The sequence below is a fragment of the Psammomys obesus genome, unplaced genomic scaffold, assembly GCF_907164565.1.
Source record: "Psammomys obesus unplaced genomic scaffold, mPsaObe1.curated_primary_1811, whole genome shotgun sequence".
In the NCBI taxonomy this organism is placed as follows: Eukaryota; Metazoa; Chordata; class Mammalia; order Rodentia; family Muridae; genus Psammomys; species Psammomys obesus.
The window spans coordinates 4539417-4563840 of record NW_026596089.1 but is presented as its reverse complement, the minus strand read 5'-3'; the positions used below and the strand labels follow the sequence as shown (position 1 = coordinate 4563840).

Genomic DNA, 24424 nt, shown 5'->3' with positions numbered 1-24424 from the left:
ATGTTCTAGCAGAGAGATCGAGCTATCCATCTATCTGTCTATCTGTCTATCTATCTATCTATCTCTATATATAGATCTACATATAAGAATATATGTATATTCTATATCTATATATAAGAATATATATCTCTATATAAATATATAGAAATATAGATATATACATAAATATATACAGATACATATACTATATATACATATATACATATACTATATCTATCTACATAGATATCTACATCTCTATAAATATATATGATATATCTCTCTATATAAATATAGATGTAGATACAGATAGATTCAGATATCTATACATAGATATATATTTATGTGTCTTATAGATATATTTATAAGATATAGCTATATCTATCTGTATCTATCTATAGCTATATATCATATCAATATCTATATATGTAGATAAATATCTACATATAGATACGTATCTATATGTCTTATATATCTATGTATAGATATATATCTCTATATATACATATTTATAGATATATAGATGTGTATCTCTCTGCTAGACTCTTTATCTAGTGATTATGTATATGAATATGAATATGTATGTTTGTATTTCTGGTGTCCACACAACAAATGCACAAAACAGGTGTGATAGTTCAAGCCTGAAATCCCAGAGCTTGGGGGCCTGGGAAGAAGGATTAGGAATTTAGGGGCAATTAGCACATGTCCTGAGTTTGGGACCAGTCTGGCCTATATGAGGTGTCATACAGGTGTATAAGCACATAAATCCTTAGTTTTCTATGATTTAAAGTCAAACTCTTCCTATGTATCGAAATATTTAAGTTTGTACAGACTCATTGATAACTTTAAACTTTCATCAGAGGCTCATCTATCATTCTGAGGGATTAAATTAGTTATAGCAAATCACAAGACATTCATTTTTTATTAAAAGATGAAAGACAATAATATTTTAATATGGTTGGAGGACTAGTGAGAATCCTCAGCAGGTGAAAGTACTTGCTGTCAAGCTTGATGACCTGACTTCAATCCCCAGGACCCGTATGGTAGAAGAAGAAAAGAGTCGACTCCTAAAAATTGTTCTCTAATCTACACATACACACACACACACACACACACACACACACACACACACACACAGGGATTGGGGAGTAAATATAATAAAACTTAAAAAAAAACTATGGATTTAAATGCACTTCATTTAGAAAATTTCTACCAAACTGTATACCTGTCTGTACATATTTCACTGTTAGAAAAATTGATGCCTTTTAGCATGTGAGCATTTGCTTCTTGTGGACTGACCCCTTCTGTACCTGAGTTTTCTTGCATCTGAAAATGGAGATAACATTTTAGTTGCCTCATAAGAGTGTTGGAAGAGAGAGTCAAATGAGATAATCTAAGAAGAAAAAATGTTTCTTGCCCATAATAAGGTCTCGGTGGCTATTACTGTGGTTGATATAGCCAAATGACTGACAGTCAAGATGTATACATATGTTGCTTAATCCATAATTTGATATTCTCTTTTCCACTTGAGCTTTGCCTGGTACACAATGTAACCATCAATTTTTTACCATATTTAGATCTAGGCCTTAAATAAATTATCACATACTCAGCAATTAAAAACAAGGAAATCATGAAATTTGCAGGTAAATTGTAACTAAAAAATATCATCCTGAATGAGGTATCCTAGAAGCAGAAAGACACACATGGTGTATACTCATAAGTGGATATTAGACTTATAATATAAGATAATCATACTAAAATCTGTACACCTAAGGAAGCTAATCAAAAAGGAGGATCCTGGGTAAGATGCTCAATCCTCATTCAGAAAGGCAAACGGATGGACAGTGGAAGAGAGAGAAAACAGGGAACAGGACAGGAGCCTACCACAGAGGACCTCTGAAAGACTCTGCCCTGCAGTATATCAAAGCAGATGCTGAAATTCGTAACCAAACTTTAGGTAGAGTGCAGGGAATCTTATGAAAGAAGGGGGAGATAGAAAGACCTGGAAGGGACAGGAGCTCCACAAGGAGAGCAACAGTACCAAAAACTCTGGGCCCAGCATTCTTTTCTGAGACTGATACTCCAACCAAGGACCAGTCATGGAGAAAACCTAGAACCCTTGCATAGATATAGCCAATGGCAGCTCCGTCTCCAAGTGGGTTCCCTAGTAATGGGCACAGGGACTGTCTCTGACATGACCTCAGTGGCCTGGTCTTTGATCACCTCCCCTTGAGGGGGGTGCAGCCTTACCAGGCCACAGAGGAAGACAGTGCAGCTACTCCTGATAAGATCTTATAGGCTAGGGTCAGAGGGAGGAGGAGATGGACCTCTCCTATCAGTGGACTGGGGCATGGGTGGAGAAGAGGTAGGGAAGGTGAGATTGGGAGGGGATGAGGGAGGGGACAACAGTTGGGAAACAAAGTGAATAATTTGTAATTAATAAAAAAATGAATTTAAAAACTATCACATATTTTGTTTAGTGGTTGAGAAGAGTTCTTCGTCCAACAGTTAACACATTTAGACTCTTTACAATGAAAAAGAAGAAAAAGTAAAAGTCTTTTGAACCGACATGTTTTCTCTTTCTGCCATTATTTCACTTATGATGGGGGAAGGACTCACTCTGGAGGCCTGGAAGAATTTTACGTGAAAAACATGCAGTGCAGGCAGTACCACACAACAAGAAAGCTAAGGAGTTAGAGTCCAAAACAAGTGTTACTAAAGTCTGAATTCCAAAATAGGTAAGTACTTCTCTTTACGTGGCCAAATGACCATGATCTTCCCAAAATTAATTCAAAAAATGTTTTGTTACAGAGACTGAAATAAGCTGACCTGTTTGCCACTTTTCAGGTCTCCTCTGATTTGTTACTGAATCACTGGAGTTTGGCCTCACTGTCTTCACATTTTCATGTTTATCTTTAAATGCAGCAACCAAGAAAACTTTAAGTGGAATGTCAGTGTTTACGAGTGACGTGTAGTATTCTTTTACTAATTGTTCTGCAAAGTAATTTTTCTTTATTTTACTTTTTTTTTCTACCATTGTTTTACAGATTTTCTGTGTGCATGAAATTCTGTTTTTCTCCTACACCAGCTTCCAAATATTGACAGCTATGCGTCTTGTGATTTTTAACAAATTTCAGTGATGTGTATCAGGTTAAACATTGATGAGTATATAAAGAATATGAAAGTAATTCTATAAAGCAATTAAGAACAATGAATGTAAACAGAACATTTCTTTATCCATATCAATAACAAGTTGAAGTGTTGCCTTCTCATGGCATGATGTATCTTTTACTTTTGGCCAAACAACAAAACCCAAAGATGTTTTATGGTGAAAAACAACTAGTGATAATGCTTACAAGAAGGAAATTTTACACAACAGGTTTTTATCTCTCTCTCTCTCACACACACAGACAGACACAGAAAGACAGACAGTCACAGGTAGCTGGGTTCTGCTGATGTAGGTCTGTAATCCTAGGAAGAACAGGAGGATCTCAAAAGTTTGACACCAGTCTGGTCTCCACAGTCAATGAAACCTTGTTTCTAAACTTACACATCTTTTTTTTTTTTTTTCCTCTGCAGTCTTCCTAGGCAAGGGAAAATACTCTTGTGTGTCTGATGAACTCTGGGTTTTGCGTTTGGAGTGGAGGGTCTCTAAAGATCGTTATCCATATGCATTATTCCCACTTAGCAATCAGAGGCCCCTAGACTCTAAATGTTGGGGTGCTTGAGAGTACTGGATCCTTGCCAACTGCACTGGGGCGGGGGTTTCAGGCTAGCTGCTAAGTTCTTCCTTCTTGACTTAGTCAAGGTAATTTCAGATCTCCAGGAAGACGACTGGACAATGCCTTGGTGTCATTTTCCTCTTTCCTAGCTTCACTATGGATCGCAGCCTTCTGCGGGCCCCTAGTACCCGCTTCCGGGAACCCAAACCCGCGGCCGCGTGACCCGGCCAGAAACGCGCGGCGCGGCACGTGTCCGCGCAGCCCCGGGGCTCGCGCCGCCGCCACCGCTCGCCAGACTCCCAGGACCGGGGCCACCGCCATGTTGTTCCGCTTCGGTGTGGTGGTGCCACCGACGGTGGCCGGCGCTCGGCCGGAGCTGCTGCTCGCGGGGTCCCGGCCAGAGCTGGGGCGCTGGGAGCCGCGAGGCGCCGTGCGTCTCAGGCCCGCGGGCACCGCGGCAGGAGCGGCCGCGATGGCGTTGCAGGAGCCCGGCCTGTGGCTCGCCGAGGTGGAGCTGGTCCCCGACGAGGCGGCAGCCGGCGGGGCGGAGCCGGGCCACGAGGACGCGGGCCGTGTGGACACGTTCTGGTACAAGTTCCTGCAGCGCGAGCCCGGAGGCGAGCTGCGCTGGGAAGGTACTGCGCACTCGGGCCTGCACCCCGCAGCAACCATGCACCCCGGCCTTGACCGTTGGGCACGCACCCCGCAGCTCGCGCTCTTCCGCAGCTCCCCGTTCACCCTGGCCGCGACCTCGGGGTGCGTGCCCCGCAGCTCGAGTGCTCCCGCCACTCTTATACCCGGCACAACCCGTTGTTGGCCACCGCACGCTCAACCCCATCTTGACCCCACCCGGCTACACCGCGTTTCTGGTGTGGCTCAGGGCTGATCAAGACCCATCCCTTTTGATTCTCTGGCCCCAGCTCTGCCCCAGGTCTGTAACCCACTCAAAAGTCTAACAATCTGCATTACAAAGGGCTGCTGACTGTAGGGAATTTCCCGTTAGAGTTTGAACCAGTGGGAAATAGCAATTGAGACATGACCTGATTTCTTAAGATACATAAAAAATAATATTGCTTGTAAAGAAATAATAATAAAAATAAAATAGCTAGGTGTGATGGCACAGATCTGAAATCCCAGTACTTTGGGAGGCTGAATCAGAAGGATTGCTGGGAGTTCCCAGGCTTAGCTACAGAATGAGCCCTTGTTTCACAAAAACATTATAATAATAAAAATATGAGTGAAAACAGCATTTTCACCATACAACACTGTAAGCACACTAACTGCACGCAAATATGTTTGACATATGAGAGATGCCTTCTGCTTGTCCTTCCTTTACAGTGCATTTATATTAGTATTACTGTGGACTTTTCCACCATAAAATAACATCAGATAATTTTAATAACAGTGCAAGGTATACAAGATCTTTCATTTTCAGGTCCTCTCCTTTATTAGCTTTTATGACATGCCCAAAGCACCAAGTAATTTGCTTGCATTGCTGTTTTTTAAAATGCATCCACTTTAACTTCTCTGCTTTTAATTTCTCTGATAGTTGCCACATACATTATATATATATATATAATTTGTAAAATTAGTATCTATTGACACCTGCTGGAAATGCATGAAAATTAGCAACTGCACATGCTATAAAATATGAAGAATCTAGTCCATGCTCATTACTTCTTTCTTCCCTGCCGATTTTTATATTCTTATCTTAAATTATAGAAGCGATATTGACTTTTATTTTGTAGAGTTTATTATTACCTTATTAAAGAAAATTGTCTTTAAAAGATTTCTAAAATAACACACCCCTCTCCCTTTCCTTATGGTCTTTGTTTCTATGTAAAGTTTCACATGCTCATGTTCTATTTTCTTGCTGTTACCAGTGCCTTCTTATAGATGGGTAGTCACGAGGAGTTGAAGAGTCCAGTTTTGAATGAGAAGAATTAGAGGGAGGAGGTGGGCACAGAGAAGGAGATCAACACCTGAGAGAAAAAGTGAGAGGAGACAGGGGAGAGAAGGGGGCAGGGAAGAGAGATAGGGTGAGTGGACGGAGGTTAATTACCATTGGACAGATTTTTAATCCAGAGGCCATCCCCAAGTGGATTGTGGTTTATCAAGAGAATATCCAGATCCTGGGGGACAGGCGTCCTGACCATGTGATGGGTGCCCAGGACATTGGCATACCAGTATGATTTTACAGAAAGGGGAAAGTTGAACAAGCAGCTCCAAGAAAAAGACACTTATTGGAGACAGGGAGGAGAGGCAAGTAGGCAGGTAGAAGAGAGAAACAGTGGAAGGGCCAGACCCTAACTCTATAGTTGCATATGGTAGATGACAACAGTCAGCAGAGAAGAATGAATTTAGGCACCCAATGTAAACATGCTTGGCAGAAAACAAAACAAAACAATACACTTATGAGGTAAAAGAAGCAGTTATTTGGGGTGGAGTGCAAACTGCCAGGCTGTCTCTGTAGAGTAAGAAACAGCCACCCGATGTGGGAGCAAGAAGGTTTTCTAGGGTTTCTAAAGGCTTAAGGGCAAGTCCTCCACCAGGTTTTTTTTTTTTAATTAAAATACAGGCCATAACCCAGTCAGGTGTGTGTGTGTGTGTGTGTGTGTGTGTGTGTGTGTGTGTGTGTGCCTGAAGTCACCAGGCCAGTTTCATGAGTGACAGATGCTCTTTTGCTTGTGATGGGTGGGGGAATAAAGCTCATGGTTACTCATAAACAGAGCTTCCAAGTCACTGATGTCTGAGCACCATGTTTAGTTTCTGATTCCTAAGGAAGGCCTGTCTGGCTTAATCTAGGGTAACCATTTTAGGGCATTGGCAGCTGTGCTCCATCTTAGTACCTGTTTGGTGACCTAACTGTAGGATGCTTGCAACTGAGCACAGTTCCCATTCACCTCTGGGGCTGTTTGGCGGACATCTCAGTGTGCTGGAATAGATCACACCTCACTCATACTAGGATCTTTCCCAGGAAACCTTTCCCTACCACATTTACAGCACACTCATTTTATGGTAGCCATTTGCTGGTGGTGTAGAGAGGTGCAGTTGTGAGAATTTTTCTTTAGTGCTTTCCCAGACTGGCATGTGCTTATTTGTTAGGTCTCCTGTTTTTCTGTTTGACTACACATCTGCATCTCTCTTAACACCTTTTTGCAAGAGGTTTATTTTTATGTGTATGTTTGTGTCTACATGAGATTATATGTACTATTGAGTGTGCAGATGCCCATGGAAGCCATAAGAGGGAGTCAGCATCTTCTGCAACTGGGGCGGCAGGCAGTTTTGTGTTCCCTGATGTGGGTGCCAAGAACTGAACCTGAGTCCTGTTTAAGAATGGCAAGTGCTCCTAACTTCTGAGTCATCTTTGTAGCTCACCGAATGTCACTATTCTCCTTATCTGTTGTTTTTTTTCCCATCATACCTCATATTACAGCTGATTACAATTTACAGACACATTGGTTATGGATTAGTCACTTTCCATAACATAAAAGCAAATTAAGGGAGGAAGGATTTATCCTGGTTCAGAGGTTGAGGGTTCAGGTAATCATGCCTGGAAAGGCATAGTGTCAGGAGCATGAAGCAGCTTGTTATATTACATCCACAGTGAGTCAGCAGAGAGTGGCCTGTGGGCTTTAAGTTTCTCCATTTCATGAAATGTACAATAGTCTATGAATGATACTGCCCACATTTAGGCTTGGTTTTCCCGCTTCAGTTGACCATATTTAGAAATTCTATGCAGGTATGTTTGTCTATGCAGAGGTGTGTCTCCTATGTGATTCTAGAGCCTGTCAAGGTGACAGTCAAAATTAACCATCACAGGTAATACTGTACTGGAACTGGGAAGTTAGCAATGTGAATTAGCCTAAAAATCTATTACTTTGTATAGCCAAACAGAAAGAAATGTGTCATACAGCCCTTTTCTCCTCAGTTCCTTTCTCAACATACCCATGGGTTTACTTTCTACAGATTCTTCCTCATCTTCCGAATCTAACTGATTCCACCAAGCTAGGAGTTCATATGTTTAAGTTTAGAGAAAAGAGTAATTAAATGTCAAGTGAGAAGTCTCACTGTAATTTCTTGGCTTTTCCCATGAGATGGCAGTTAGAGCTGTGACCATCAGAGCTGTCTTCTGTGGATTCAAAAAGAAGACAGAAATACAGAAAAGTCAGTCTTAGGAATTCCCTTTATCTAGAGAGCTAAAGGGCTATCATACTGTGTCCCCCCTTTCTTTTATGTTTAGAATTAGCTAGAGTTGTCATGCCTGACTTTCTGTATCATTGCCTTTTCCTTTGTCATAGTAAAATATTCTGACCAAAATCAACTTAATTTTGGCCTGTGGGTCCAGAGGGATAGAGTCCTTCATGGGGGAAGGCATGGCATGACAGAAGGAGCAGGGAGCTGGTGAACACATTTACTGACATACAGGAAGCAGAGAGAAAGAATTGGAAGTGGGGTGAGGCTATAAACCCTCAAGATGTGTCTTGTGAGGTACTTCCTCTGGCATGGCCATTCTTCTCAGAGGTTCCATAACCATAGACCACTGACTGGGGAACAAATGTTCAAATACTTGACTCCAGGGGAAATTTCTCCCCAAATCACCATGTTTCTATAGAATTTGACCCAACACTTTTCTGCCTACCTGAAGAAATTTGTTGTTGTGGTTACCAAGAAGAGTCGGGGGAATGGGTTCTATGTAGATAAGTAAATTGGTGTCTACTACATTTTAAAACAAAAGAGATCAAGTACAATTTTTGTGCAATATAGGTCTTCCTACCAGACTGTGAGGCAGGTATTCATTTCTTTATTACGTGTTGTTGTTAATAAAAATGATGTTGAGCTATATAATGTTATTTATCATTATTTGCCCTATAACTATTTTGGTGATATTATTTGACCTGCTATCAGAAATAATAAGACACAGATACTTGTTAGATTTTGTAATTGTCTTATTACCTTGGGCTGGACAGATATTTCTATCTACGCTGTCTCAATAACCTCACCATCCATCGCCCAGCCCCCATCTAATACCATACACTGAAACCATCCTTACCTGGGCTACCTTCCATCGATAATCTTATAAATAACTTGCTTTTATTCTTCATCTGGGCCTGTCTAGGCCATTATTGGAATCCTTCCTCCAGGCCCACATGGTTCCTTCTCCACACTAACACATCATGGCATCCTCCTGCCTCCACTCTTCCCATCTGTCTCCCATGATTCTCCAGTCCTCCAAAGCTCAGGAACCTTCGCCACACCCACCCCACTCTGCCCTGCCCAGGTACAGGCCATTTAATTTAAAATTCAGGTATGTCTTAGGCAGTTTACACAGAAAGGATAGGTATATTCAGGGGAGTAACCAGATCTTGAGGGCCCAATCAGAACAACCCCCAACACATGCGAAGAAGGCTTTCTGCAGGCTTTGGTCTGCTCTCAGTGCCATTTCCCCTGAAATCCTGTACTTTCATCTCTAGACTTTTCACTCATGTTTCTTGCATATTTCCTTTCTCTCTTAATTAGTTCATGTTCTTTAAATTCTTGGTTAGAGACCTTGTCTTCTGGTTCCAATAAGTGTATCACCTTTAAGCATTGTTTCTGTTACATTTTCTAACATTGTTGGAAATAGTCCCCACCCTTTTTTGTGTATAACATAACTGATCTTCACTTGTGGATTAAAAAATTGCATATATTTAAGAAAACAAGCTATTTAGTATAGTTTTATATATACAGAGAAGTTACAGCGTCAGGACATACCACTATAGGTTATGTTCCTTGGGTTCTTTTCCTTTGTTGCTAATATCCCATATTGATTGTAAAACATGAAGGAACTGATACTTGTTTAGGCATTACTAACTTATACTTACCCAAGTTTTGCTTTTTATCCTAATTTACCTTTTCTAACTTAGAATCTCATTCTTGAGTTTAGTAGCATGGAGCAAGCCTTTGATTCCAGCATTTAGGAGGCAGAAGATTTTAAGTACAGCATGGGAGAGATGAAGATTCTCAATTATATTGCCTCATTATACTAACTACCTTAGGAAGCATTCCTTGTTTCTGACATGACCTTGATAGTTATAAAGAGTTCTTATCAGGTGCTCTGAAAATATTCCATGTCTCTTTCTCATAATTAGAGGGTTATGGCTTTGGAGAGGAAGATCTATCATGTGGAGTGCTGAGTGTAGTGTTTACTACAGAGTAAAGTGGGGGCATTCTAAAGGGTGAGAGTGGACAGTGGTTAAAGTGATAATTATAGAGGAAAACACTGTCACAGTGAGAGCAGAAAGTGGCCAGAGAATCCACTGTGGAAGAAAACACTTTCAGGAGGTCAGAGCTGGCAATGATTGAAAGGACAATTGCAGAGAAAAACGCTCCCAAGTGCTGATAGAGCATTGTGATGACCTATATGTTTATGTAGGCTTCATAGTATTTTCTAAAATTTCTGGACAGTTGGCTTTCTATGGTGGTATTTTCCTGTATGGGAGAGTGACAGAATTATATGAATTAACTCTTAAGGGAGGGGACAGTGGTTTGTCTTTGTTCTTTACTAGAAATCTTCATGATACACATTAATCTTATTATTTTGGGAGGATGGCTCACCCAGGCCTTCACCATCAGAGCCAGCAAGAAGCTTCATCTTAATGTAGAATGAAAAGAAGATGAAGGCTGTGTTCTCACATGGTGGAAGGAGAAGCATTTACAATTTTATTTTATGTGTATGAGTGATTGCATGCATGCATGTGTACCATATGTATGCAGTGTCCATGGGGGTCAGAAGCAGGTGTCTGATCCCCTGAAACTGGAGTTACAGAGAATTAAGAGCCACTACATAGGTGCTAGCAACCAAACCTGGATTCTCTGAGCTCCAAGTAATCTTAACCACTGAGCCATCTCTCCTACCTCTTAAACCATTTTATAAGGACACAAATCCCATTCCTGAAGGTTTCATTCTTTGATTTAATTACCTCCCTGAAGATCCTAGCTCTTTATAACCATTGCTTTGGTTTCAGCATGAATTTTGAAGGTATAGAAATGTTCAAACTATAGCAGCTAGCTTCTTTAACATATTTATTATACATATTTCTTAAACATAATTATACATTATAAAATTAACAAGCCTATTAAAAACCTTTCTATTGATATGTAATACACATGCATATCCTTCTTGCTTTGGATTAAGGGTACAAGGCTGTTAATATCTTAATCTTTATGTACATCTACCATGGTCCATTAGTGGCACTCTAGGAGTGGATGCTCACTTTCTCTCTGCTGCCTGGCCATTGTTGTTGGGATTCTGTATTAAGGCTTTCAGTAACACCTCCCATGTGAGACACAACCTACAATATTAACAAAAAAAGGAACACCATATCGCCTTCAAACTAGAGCAAATGCTGTGAGACTAGTTGGCATTGTATGGAGCCCACATGTCTTCCTGTGTGTATGACTTGTGCACTTTTTGTCTCTGTTGACATCACTCAGCTCTTTATCAACTTGGAAGTCCATGAATTAGTTAAGTAGTACATTGATTTTATATATTACTTGCTCACACAGGTCCTGATGCTCTCACCTAACTAGCTAAAACTTTGTATATATATACAATAAGCCACCTTGCTATGATGCAGACATATCATTCTATATCATAGCAAGATTATCAGTTCCCAGGGTTCCGATGGATTCTCAGTGATTAGTGATGCATGCAGAATTGGATCTTTGAATTAGGCTCCATACGCACAGCATTATAAAGACCTCTCTGTATGCTTGTCTAATATGTATCAATCTATTACATCCAAACAAATGTTTTACAGGAATTATCTTTCCAACACGTGGTGCTATCCCAACATGTCTTAAAGCCTAAAGCAATGCCTGGTACCTTCATTAAGTGAACAAATGAACTGGAGAAACACACATCTCAGCATCTGAAACTGAAGTAGCCATACTTTTGTGTCTTTTTTCTTCAATGTCACCATGTGCCAGTGAGCTGAGTTTGTAAGGGCAGATGAAAATATAGCACTGCCCAGAACTCCAGTTTTTAAAAGGAGAAATTTGAAAACAGAAAACATTCAAAAATTAAAATAGATATACTCATCCTTGGAATAGAACCAAATCTTTCAATTTTTAAGAGAACATAATCAAAGTCTTCCAAGAATTTTCATGTTAGCGAAGATCTCACCTCAGGCTGTATTATGGAGACCCATTGGGTATACTTGGTGGTCTCAGTGTAACTCTGTGGAGGTCAGAGGTTGGGCAGAGTAGGACTCACAGGCTCCTTAGAGTTGCCCTGTGGGTGGATAGGGGGAGATGGTGTGTGGAGGATCATTAGGGTGCCCTAGGCTTGCTACTAAATAAACATGGAATCCTCGATCAGACTCTGAAAGAGGAAATAACACTTCTGCTATATGTATAACTGGATTTGTTGAGGTATCACACTTTTGGATGATTAATTTACATTATTCCGATTGAAAAGTGCCACAGAATTCTTGTAATCCTTAAGACTTTTGTCTGTCTTCTGATACCAGTAGGTGGCAGTGTTTCACTAGTACTCTAATATGAGGTTTGTGTGTAACTGAGTTCCCTCTCCTTTCTATTTCCCACTTCTCTCCTCCTTCTCTTTTGAGAAAAGGTCTCACTGTGTGCTTCTGGATGCCCTGCAAGTCAACGTCACTATGAAAGTCAATATGGAGACCAGTCTGGCTCTGAATGCACAGAGATCCAACTGCCTTGCCTTCCAAGATCTAGGATTAAAGGTGTATGCCACCTTTAAATTTTCTATTTCAAGCCAGTACCTTATTCTCGTTCAGTCTTTTCTTCATTCCTATTTCTATATACCTACTTCATCCCAAGAAATCCTAAGCAAAAATTCTCGTTCAGTTAAAAAAGTTTCATAAGATTTACTATTTTTAGAATTCATTCATCTGGGAAGAAGCAAAGTATTAGTTTTATCTTGCTCCAAAGTATGTAAATTTTACTTTGATGTAGTAATTAGGATCACCTACAAAGGAATGAAAATCGCCTACAAAAATCTTGGTATTTTTCTCTTTTTTTGAATGCTTTAGGAGGTAATTTTAAAATAAACTCATGTTGTAAGCGTACTTGCTTTAGAATCCTTGGGTGTGTGTACATGATGTGTGTGTGCATATGTGCAAATGAGCACGGGCACAAGTATGGTGGTCACAGGGCAACCTTAGGTATTGATCCTAGCCTCTTACCCTGTTTAAATTAAGCTCTATTATTTGTTTTTGTAGATGCCAGGCTGCCTGACCTATGAGCTTATGGGTATTCTCCTGCCTCTTTCTTCCATTTCTGAGAGGCAGCACTGGGATGAAAGCTGTGTGCCACAGTGTTCAGCCTTAAATGGGTTCTGAGGATCCAAATTAAGTTCCTCAGGCCTCTGAGGCAAGTGCTCTTTCAGATGAGCCATCTCCTGAACCCTCCCATGGGTGCTTCTGAAAACAATGCAGACTGTGCTCTTTATATGAGGTCATCACACTATTGTTACACCTGTGCCTTCGAGATTTATGACATGTTCGAGAAATGCTTTAATGTTTCATATCAGTTTTCTCTGTGTCAGAATTTCCTGAAGAATTAATTCAATGAGATGAATTGCATAAAAACACTGCCCTATGAGCCATGATGAATGATTCCTTCCTGACATTTGTTAATATTAAGGCCTCCCTATGAGTGATCATATGTGTATTATAGTATTCTTATCCTATTACAAAGGAATCATTCAGCAGCATATTGACTCTTAGTGTCTACTTAGGCAGGGGCAGCTTTGATGCCACCACAGGTACTGCATTTTATCCAAGCAGCAATAGCTGCTTTGAAGGATTAGGCTATTTAAAGTTGTTTATAACATTTGGTTCAAATAGAGTTATCTTTGCTTTTAAACAGCTGAAGCATGATGCTACATTTTAATTGTACTTTGTCAAACACATACTTTGCTGTTTTCAGGAAAGAAAATGTTTATTTTATCTACTTTAAAATGTCTAGAGTATGTTCCCAAGGCATGTCCCCCCTTTTTATTGAGACACAATCCCATGTAGCCTAGCCAGCCTCAAACTTACTGTGTAAAGGAGAATGCTGTGATTTTCTGATTCTTTTGAAATCCAACTCTAAATCCTACATGATTACAGGTGTGTATCATCGGACCAGCTTCCCTTTCATCTCTTAGGTCATAATTGTGAACTGTATTCATACCTATACAGAACCATGGAAACTTGTGATGAGGTTAGTTCATAATTTTGCATTTTTGAAAGGAAATTGGAAATCATGTAAAGTAAAAATCCTCTTCAATTTTGTCATCAGTATGCATTTCTGATGTTTTAGAAATTGCCTTTGTATTTATTTCTGATAAACACAAATCCCTGTTTGTACAAGTGGTAGAATGTGTCAGGAATGGTGACTTTTAATATCAGCAAAGATTTCAGAGAACTCACACATTTTGTCTATGAATTTAAAAACATGGAGCTCGCTATCCAGTGAGTTAGTTAAGTAGATTCATGGAAGGTGAGCAAATGGATTCTATGGGGCTCTGATTAATATAACAGTGTGGGCATAAAAGAAGGGCAAGTATCACTCTGATCAGGTCTTTTCTTGCTCATGAGAAAGCATGTTTGTCAAATTTCCTGGCAAGGGAAAAATTAGGGGAATTTGTAATTTGTTTGAGGGAATTAATATTCAAATATGATGATCCACAAAAGGAATGAACCAACAAGAAGAAATCAGTAAAAACAGACTCTTATATTTGCATTATTTTACAAGAATAGAAAATGAGAAAATTGTTTACCTCAAAAACAATCAAGAAGAAAAATTTTGGAGCTTTAATTACTTTAAGTGTTCAGGGGCAGTTTCCATAGTTTTTGGCAGACATTTGTTAGAATTTGTAAACTAAATGAATAACTGGAAAAACCATATGAGTCCATATGGAGTTACTGTTATTATGATCTTGTCTGAAAACACAGTCTGTACAAAGCTGTTGTCAGAATCATCTGAGTGTGTCTTAGTTGTGTTCTACAAGTCAATGTACAGATTTTCATGCAGACTAGAAGGGTTGGGGAAGAACCATAGTTAAGAGTTGTGGAACACCAACTGTGTCAGATCCCATGTTAAATCCTTTTAATGGACTATCTAATTGATTTTCTCTAAGCAACCCTATGAAGCACTATTTGTCCTTTCTCTGCAAATGGGAAAAACACAAGCACAGTTATTTCTAAATGATTTTCTCATTACTGACTGTCTATGAACAGTAAACAAAACACTCAGCCTTTTATATTGTTAGATTCCACATTTGGAGTCCGGCAAACAACATCCAGTTAGAAATATCTGAAAAATTGTATCTGTACTGAATATGCACAGACTTTTCTCTTGTTATTAGTTCTTAAGTTGGCTGGCACTGGTTGCATGGGCTGATATTCCCAGACACTCAGGGGCCTGGTGCAGGAGGATTATTAACTTGCAGCTTACTTGGGATAGTGAATGAATTCAAGACCATTTTGGAAAACTTAGTAAAACTCTGTCTCTACATAAAGTAATTATAAAGTAGACTGGGAAAGTGCTCAGTGGTAGAACACTTTCCTAGGATGCTTGACTTCCTTGGTTCAATTGGTAGGGGGTGGGACAGTTGGAAAACTAGGATACCATCGATTTGGTGGGTGGTTTAAGACACAGACTTGGAGGAGAATCATGTGTTATAGCAAAGAGTTTGCAAAAGTAAACACAGTTAAGAACTAGAAAAATAATCTAGTTATGCATCTGAGTACCTTTAAAAAATGTTTTTCAATTACATTAAAATGATGTTATTTTATTATTGGTTTACTTAACTAGAAATCATATTACCTAACACTGTAATATACTGGGGGTGGGGCAGGAGAGATGGCTCAGCAAGTAAAGGCTACTGTCGTGCATGCCTGACAACCTGGATATGAACCTTGGATTCCACAGAGAAAGAAGGGAAACAACTCCTGACTTTTCCTTCTACCTTTATATGTGCTCTGTAGCATGAGGACAGCCATTCCTGGCACATGCACACACATGTATAAGCATAAAGGAAACTTGAATTAAGTCAGATTGTCCTACGGATTTATTTACTGAGAAAGATGATGTGTTTGCCATGGGAAGCATTTGCTTCTCACTGTTTTCCACAGCTAATAGAATTTTCACCTTACTCCCCATGCCTGACCATTGACCTATAGATGCTCACGCTGTTTGTTCATAAGATGAGTGAAATCTTTTGGACTAGGTTGCCATGAAAGCATCAACTTTTCTCCTAAAAGGGTGCAGTCAAATAATTGGCATGTACTTCACCCTTCTTCAGGGTTCCAGATTATGAATCTGAGGGGTCACTCTCTATGGAAAGTGTTGAGATGCATGATAACAGAGTTTGTGTACGCAGGGTGATGAAGTTTCGGATTTTACAAGGAACTTGATATTGACTATCTGTATTTCCATTCTCATTCTTAACAGAATTCTATTTGTTAAGACACCACAATTAATATTTTTTCAGACATAGTCCTAAGCCTGTGTTATTTACAATCAGAATAAATTCTCAGAAACAGCCACAATGCCTACCTATGGAGATATGTTCCATAAATGTGTTGTTAGGCAATTTTTTTCATTGTACAAATATCAAGAGTATACTACAGAAACTAAGATGTAATAGCCTTAGTAGTGATGTAATTTTATGGGATCATCCTCACAAGTAAAATATTTCATGGGGTGAAATCTCTGTATGACTTTAGCTCCTTAGTTAAGTAGACCTTCTTTTATATAACATCTAATTGAAAGGCTTTAAAACAATGTATCATTTTCAAGAACAATTTAGTGTTTAAAAATTATATCTTATACCACAATTTGTGCATCTATTCCTCCACTGAGGGGCATCTGGTCTGGTTCCAGCTTCTGGCTATTACAAATAAGGCTGCTACAAACATGGTTGAGCAAATGTCCTTATTATGTACTTGAGAATCTTTTGGATATATGCTTAGGAGTGGTATAGCTGGATCTTGAGGAAACGCTATTCCTAGTTGTCTGAGAAAGCACCAGATTGCTTTCCAGAGTGGTTGTATAAGTTTACATTCCCACCAGCAGTGGAGGAGGGTTCCCCTTCCTCCACAACCTCTCCAGCATGTGTTGTCTCTTGAGTTTTTGATCTTAGCCATTCTGATGGGTGTAAGGTGAAATCTTAGGGTGGTTTTTATTTGCATTTCCCTGATAGCTAAAATGAGGTTAAGCATTTCTTTAAGTGTTTTTCTGCAACTCTATATTCCTCTGCAGAGAATTCTCTGTTTAGCTCTGTACCCCATTTTTTAATTGGATTACTTGATTTTTTCCTGTTTAACTTCTTTAGTTCTTTATATATACTGGATATTAGCCCTCTGTCAGATATAGGGTTGGTGAAGATCCTTTCCCAATCTGTAGGCTGTCGTTTTGTTCTGAGGACAGTGTATTACTTAGCAATAAAAAACAAGGAAATCATGAAATTTGCAGGTAAATGGTGGGATCTGGAAAAGATCATCCTGAGTGAGCTATCCCAGAAGCAGAAAGATGCACACGGTATATACTCACTCATATAGACATATAATATAGGATAAACCTACTAAAATCTGTACACCTAAAGAAACTAATCAAGAGGGAGAACTCTTGCTAAAATGCTCAATCCCTATCCAGAAAGGCAAAGAGGCTGGACATCAGAAGGAGAAAAGAGGGAATAAGTCAGGAGCCTGATGCAGAGGACCTCTGAAAAGCTCTGCCCTGCAGACTATCAATGCAGATGCTGAGACTTATGGGCAACCTTTGGACAGAGTGCAGGGAATCTTATAAAAGAAGTGGGAAACAGTAAGATCTGGAGAGCACAGGAACTCTACAATGAGAGCAACAGAACCAAAAAAATCTGAGCACTGATACTCCAACCAAGGACTATGCATAGAGATAATCTAAGACCCCTGCACAGATGTAGCCCATGGCAGTTCAGTGTCCAAGTGGGTTCCATTGTAATAGGAACAGGGACTGTCTCTGACATGAACAGACTGGCCTGCTCTTTAATTACCTCCTCCTGAGGGGGAAGCAGCATTACCAGGCCACAGAAAAAGACAATGCAGCCACTCCTGATGAGACCTAAATGACTAGGATCAGAAGGAAGGCAAAGACCTCCCCTATCAGTGGACTTGGGGAGGGGCATGCATGCAGAGGGTGGAGGAAGGGAGGGATTGGGATGGGAGGAGGGAGGGGACCACAGGGGGGATACAAAGTGAATAAAGTGTAATTAATAAAGAAAAAAAATAAAGAAAAAATTATATCTTAAAGCTCAGTCCTGTCACAATGTCCTCTGTGCATTTCTAGTTTCTTTCCTGTATCTAGATCAGTGTGCATGTTAATCTCATTGTAGCTGCATGTCCAAAACACTCAGGAAATATATCATGTGAAGAAGTGAAAGCATAAAACAGAGATGGTTTTGACAGCAGAACTAGATCAACTGAAGCGAATGTTTTATTACACTACTTTAATCTACATTGTAAAGAAACTTAATTGAAGAGATATTTCATGCCAAAATACTTACTGTGAAACTACTAAAAGGAATGTTTGCTGGGCTGTGTTAGGGTGGAGTTGGATAATCCTCCATGTTCTGAAGAGTTCCTAGGATCAGCTCTATGTTCTGGGCATCCAAACATTGAGATATTGTTCCCAGGATGATACTGGCTTATATTGTTAGTTCATCTCTTTGTACAAAGTGGTGATCTGGAGGCTTTTGAATAGGTTTCTAGGTATGTCAGGTGAAGTAGCAAAATCTAGTTGGGAGAACTTACTTTATTTTTTAAATTGTTTTTGTGTGTTTGCATGTGTCTTAGTTAATATTTCCATTGTTGTGAAGAGATGCCATGACCAAGGCAACACTTATAAAGGCTAACATTTAATTGGGGGTGGCTTACAGTTTCAGAGGTTTAGTTCTTTATCATCTTGGTGGAAACACGGCAACATCCAGGCAGAAATGGTGCTGGAGGAGTCAAGTGTTCTACACCTTGAACTGGAGGCGGCCAGGAGAAGACTGTTTTCCACATTGGGGTGAGCTTGAGCATATATATCAGACCTCAAAGCTACCTCTGTAGTGACATAGTTACTCCAACAAGGCCACACTTATTTTAACAAGGCCACAACTTCTAATAGTATAACTCCCTGTGGGCCAGGGATTTACACACATGATTCTATGGGGCCAAACCTATTCAAACCACCACATAATGTGTATGCATGTGGACACCTCTGTGCCATAGCACATGTATAGAGGTCAGAGTATAACTTTGATGAGTTGGTTATCCCCTTCCATCATGTATATTTCCAGGATGGAACCCAGGTTGTCAGGCTTGCTGGCAGGTGCTCTACCTACTGAATCATCTCATAGAGCTAACATTTGCTTTATTAGTCAGACTAATACTAATGTCAATGTTGTATCTACTTTTAAAACTTGTATTTGTGTTCATGTGGTGAAACACAGTGAAATCACTAGTCAATCCTGGGAGAGGTGTGGAGAGAAAAAAAAAAGACCTGTCATTGTGACAAAAATAGCAAAAGTCTAGACATGACTATAGAATTGTTTTAATGCCAATAGAAACTACTGAGCGCATTGGAAAGACTCTAACTAGCAGTGTTTTCAAAGCAAAGACTCATGACCAAACCTTTGGCAGAGTACAGGGAATCATAAGAAAGAAGGGGAGTTAGTCTGATGAGGAAAGGATAGGAGCTCCACAAGGACCAAAGATATCTGGGCACAGGGTCTTTTCTGAGACTGACATGCAACCAAGGACCATGTATGAATGTAACCTAGAACCTCTGCTCAGATGTAGCCTGTGGTAGCTCAGTAACCAATTGGTTTCCCATAGTGAGGGGAACAAGGACTATTTCTAACAGGAACTCAATGACTGGCTCTTTGGCCTCCCCACACCCCCAAGGGAGGAGCAGTCCTGTTAGGCCACAGAGGAGAGCTTTGCAGCCAGTCCTGAAGATACCTGATAAAACAGGATCAGATGAATGGGGAGGAGGTCCCCCCTATCAGTGGACTTGGCAAGGGGCATGGTGGAGAGGAGGGAGTGAGGGAGGGACTGGGAGGGAATGAGGGATCGGGACACGGCTGGGGTACAGAATTAATAAAATGTAACTGATAAGAAAAAAATAAAAAAAAGAAATACCAACATCAAAATGTATTAGAGCAATTAAATAAAAATTTATTAACTCATTAATAAACATCTCTGTGTGTAATGTAGAGAGTAGATGCAGAATCCTGCAAATATCTCCAGTCATTCACAATAGATCATGTAAAAAAACTGGCCTTCTTTGTTTCAGCCCTTGAACCACAGTTACAATTAGCTACCAAGTGATGTGACCCTTTCACAATAGGTGAACAAACCTTTTGGTTTCTTACTAGGTTATTGTCCCACTGAATGATGAATTAATTAATACTGACGCTTTGAATAAAATATTAAAAATAATTAAAGGTTCTGATTTCCTGTAGAAGTCATAAAGGAGAACTTGATTGTTGTGTTTAATTTTAAATTGAAGTGTAACTGACAGGTAAAGGTGCAGTTGGCTGAATACCTCTCATAGCTTTGTGCACTGAAACATTACTCTCCAGGGTGGCTCTGCTGGAAGGTGCTTTTAGTCTTTCAGGAAGCCACTAGGTTACTGGGGAATTACTCTTGATTGGAGGAAGGCCACCCCAGTTTCCCCCTCTTGTTTCTGTTTCCTGGCTTATGAGGTGAACAGCTTGGTTTATCATAACCTCCTCACCATTGCCATATGCTACCCTTTCCAGAGGCTGAACATTGAATGAACCAGAACAGTGAATGACCTGGTTCATCCTGGACAGGAACTTCCTGACCTGTGGAATAAAGTAAATCCTTTCTCGCTCTAAGTTAAATATCTCAGGTGTTTCATTATAGTGAAAGAACTTGTGAGCATGCCTTCTTAGTGATTAAAGGTAGCATTCAGTTTTCTCCTTACCCCAGCCATGAGATGCAGTTGTGTTATGGTGTATACTGTGGCATGTGATATAGATATTGTAGACTATACCGTTATTGCTCTACCCATTGGATCAATTGTTCTTATCATCATCTGTTTCAGTTGTTGTGCTCCTCATTCTCTCTGTCAGTCAGTCAGCCTAAGATCTATCCTTCTGCCATAAACCCTAAATTCTAGCTGTCACTGATTCATCCTTGTCTGGTTTTCCATCTTCAGCCTTCTCCATCTATGAAAGACTATCATGATTTTCTTTATAATGAGCTAGTTGTTCCTAAGCATCGGAGTCAATTCTGCTTTGTAGTCATCACACTTGGAAAATGCCATTGAGGCATAGTTTCTCTACAATCCCTGAATATTCTGTATAGCACTTATACATTTTATAATTTCATAATTTAACTCATTTAAATAATAATTGCCCTGTAAAAATTTTGTCTGACCAACGGGTCCATTTCTGCTAGCAGTCATGTATGTATGTATGTATTTATATTTTTCTGTTTGTGTTTTTTCAAATAATTAACTGATTAAATTATTTGCTTTACATCCCAGTAGGAAGTAACCCTCCCTCTTCTCCTTCCAGGCCCTTTCTTTCACCTCCCTTCCTCTCCCTTTGTGCTACCCTCTTTCTTCTCAGAGGACAAGAAACTTCCCATGGGTACGAACCACTTTGGTATATCAAGTAGAAATGGGCACATCGTCTACTGAGGCTAGACAAAAAGACTGTCCAGTTAGAGGAAAGGGATCCAAAGGCAGGCAACGGAGACAGAGACAGCCCCTGCGCCTGCTATTAGAGGTTCCACATGAGGACCAAGCTGCACATCTATTATAGATGTGAGGGATCTAGAACTGGCCCAGTCTCATGGATGCTCTCTGGTGGTGATTCAGTCTCTGTGAGTCCGTATAGGTCCACATTAGTTGATTCTGTAGGTTTTCTTGTGGTGTACTTGATCTCTCTGGCTCTTTCAACCCTCCCTCCCCCTCTTCTATAAGATTCCCCAAGCTCCTGTTTTCAAATATGGGCTTCTTGACTTAGGGATTTAGTATATTGGATTTGGGGAGACATAATTCAGTCCATATCAATGAGATATTAAATGATCAAGTGATTAGTAAATATCCTTAGGAAAGACGTTACCCCACCCAACACAGAACCCAGGCCTGCCTCCTTCATCATATTTCTTTGATTTATGTTTAAAAGCTTACAACATACCCATATCTTTCTCTAATAACAGATGTTTCCCTTCTGCTGTTGTATATCCTGTTTGGCAGTGTTTACAAAGGAACATTTCCCTAAAATTCCGAGCTGAACTAACTTGGGTTCTTTGGGAGTTTTCCTTTGAAGATCCTTGCTGGAGGTGGAGCAGTGAGTCCAAGCCTGAGCCATGTTAATCATGCTTTCTCTTCATTTCTGTATACCTCAGGCTTACCTTAGAGAGGACTGAAGCATCGCCACAACTACACAGCTGTTTCAAGGACTTGACTTTTCTCAAAGAATACAAAGCATGATTGCTACTGAGAATAAATGAGGCTCGACCAATTTTGTGCAGAGCTGTTAGTCCACTAACTTGTTTATTATTATTATTATTATTATTATTATTATTATTATTATTTTAAATTTTAATCACAGGTCATTCACTTGTATCCCAGCTGTAGCCCCCTCCCTTTTTCCCTCCCAATCCCACCCTCCCTCCTTCATATCCTCCCTGCCTCTTTCCAAGTCCACTGATTGGGGAGGACCTCCTCCCCTTTCATCTGACCCTATTTTATCAGATGTCTTCAGGACTGGCTGCAATGTCCTCCTCTGTGGACTAGCAGGACTGCTCCTCCCTTGGGGGTGGGGAGGTCAAAGAGCCTGCCATTGAGTTCATGTCAGAAATAGTCTCTGTTCCCTTGCTAGGGAAATCCACTTGGTTCCTGAGCTACCACGGGCTACATCCAAGCAGAGGTTCTAGGTTATATCCATACATGGTCCTTGGTTGGAGAAACAGTCTCATATAAGACTCCTGTGCCCAGATATATTTGGTCCTTGTGGAGCTCCCATCCTCTCCACGTCATACTAACTCCCCCTTCTTTCATATGATTCTCTGCACTCTGCCGAAGGTTTGGTTATGAGCCTTAGTATCTGCTTTGATACACTGCTAGGTAAAGTCTTTCAGACTTCCTCTGTGGTAGGCTCCTGTCCTGTTACTTGTTTTCTCCTACATCCAATGACTAAATGACATTTATATATAGATGTTTCTTAACTATTTTTAGTCGAAGTCCTTAGCCTCAGTGACAAATCCATAACTCTAGCTCTGTTTGATATTCTCCTATAGATATCTGAGTACTCAGCACTTATAATCCACTATTCTCACACTGAGCTCCTCCAGATTTTTTTCTTTCAATAAATGCTACCACTCTTTATAATATGCTGCTTACTGAAAGTATGGCGGTCTTTACTGATCCTCCACCTTCTTCTCTTTCCATGTCTGATTATTCATAAGTCTAGAAGATTTTTTCCTTCTGAATTTACCTAGTCTATTCTGTTTCTGCCAATGATATTTCCTCATCACATTCCTGATCTAATTTTCTAACTGGACTCACTACTTTGTGCATGTGTGTGTGTATGTGTGTGTGTGTGGTGGATAATTTTATGTGTTCATATATTTGTATGTAAATGTTTGTGTCTGTGTGTAGAAACCGGAAAACAACCTTGGATGTCAATCTACCTCATTTTTGTGACCAATTCTCATTTGCTTGGAGTTCACCAAATAGGCTATGCAGTATGGCTGGTTAGCTCCAAGGACCCACCTGTCTCTGCTGTCCCAGCTCTGGGATTACCCACAGGGCTACTGAGCCAGCTTTTTATATGAGCTCCAGGGATCAAACTCAGGACCTCATACTTTACTGAGTTATTGGCCATGCTTTTGAACTTTCAACTTCATTATTTCTGAATTAATTTTTGCTCTAATAGAGAGTCATTTCAAAATGAAAGTGTGATCTTGTCATATGGCTGCTTGAAACTGTTTGAAAATTTTTAATTGCTCTTAAATATCTAAGTCCTTACTGTGATGCTGCACACTACCTGTCTCAAATATTTATTAAAGAAAGAGTAAACATATCATTGCAGCATTTGCTGCTGAAATGGTAATGGTATATACACTCTTCTGTTGGATATACTTGGAGAAGTTGAGTTGCTGGTCCACTTGGATGTCCTCTCCTAAATATCAAGGTTGTTAATGGACAGATGGTATTGTGCTATCAAGAGAAAAGATAGGAGCCTTGTCTTGGAAGATCAGTAATGATTATTAAGGGATCAATTCTATGCCTCTTGTCCTAAAGGAGGCAGTTGTTCTAGAGAATCCACCACTAGTTAAAGAGTATTTCTGAATTTTACACCAAGCAACTTTAGGGAAGACATTTTTAAGATTGAAAGTAGCAAATGACTCAACATTTTAGTTTTATTCCTACAAATCACAGACACTTGTTTTACTTATATAGAAGATGGGATAAAGAAAGAGATAATTTTAAATGAGATGAGCATGTAAGATCTAATTATAATATAGTTTGAATTTTGATTTTCATAGAAATAAAAGCTCTAGTTTACCTCTAAGATAATATAGCCTGAGGCGTGTAATAAACAGGAATATATTTCTTATAGTTCTGATGGTAGGGAAAAGCAGGAATGAGGAGCATTCAGGATCTGCTATAGGCTTTTCTGTTCATAGATGGCATCTGCTTGCTGTGCT

General features: G+C 39.8%; 1 protein-coding gene across 1 annotated transcript in view; it reads left to right on the top strand.

Moving 5' to 3' along the window:
* The first annotated feature begins 4006 nt into the window (after positions 1 to 4006).
* Positions 4007 to 24424, top strand: part of Epm2a (EPM2A glucan phosphatase, laforin) — a 101669-nt gene continuing 81251 nt past the window's right edge. Inside the window, exon 1 of the mRNA XM_055627729.1 lies at positions 4007 to 4336. Coding sequence (XP_055483704.1) covers positions 4021 to 4336 — 316 coding nt within the window. The 5' untranslated portion in view covers positions 4007 to 4020. The remainder of the gene's footprint in view (positions 4337 to 24424) is intronic.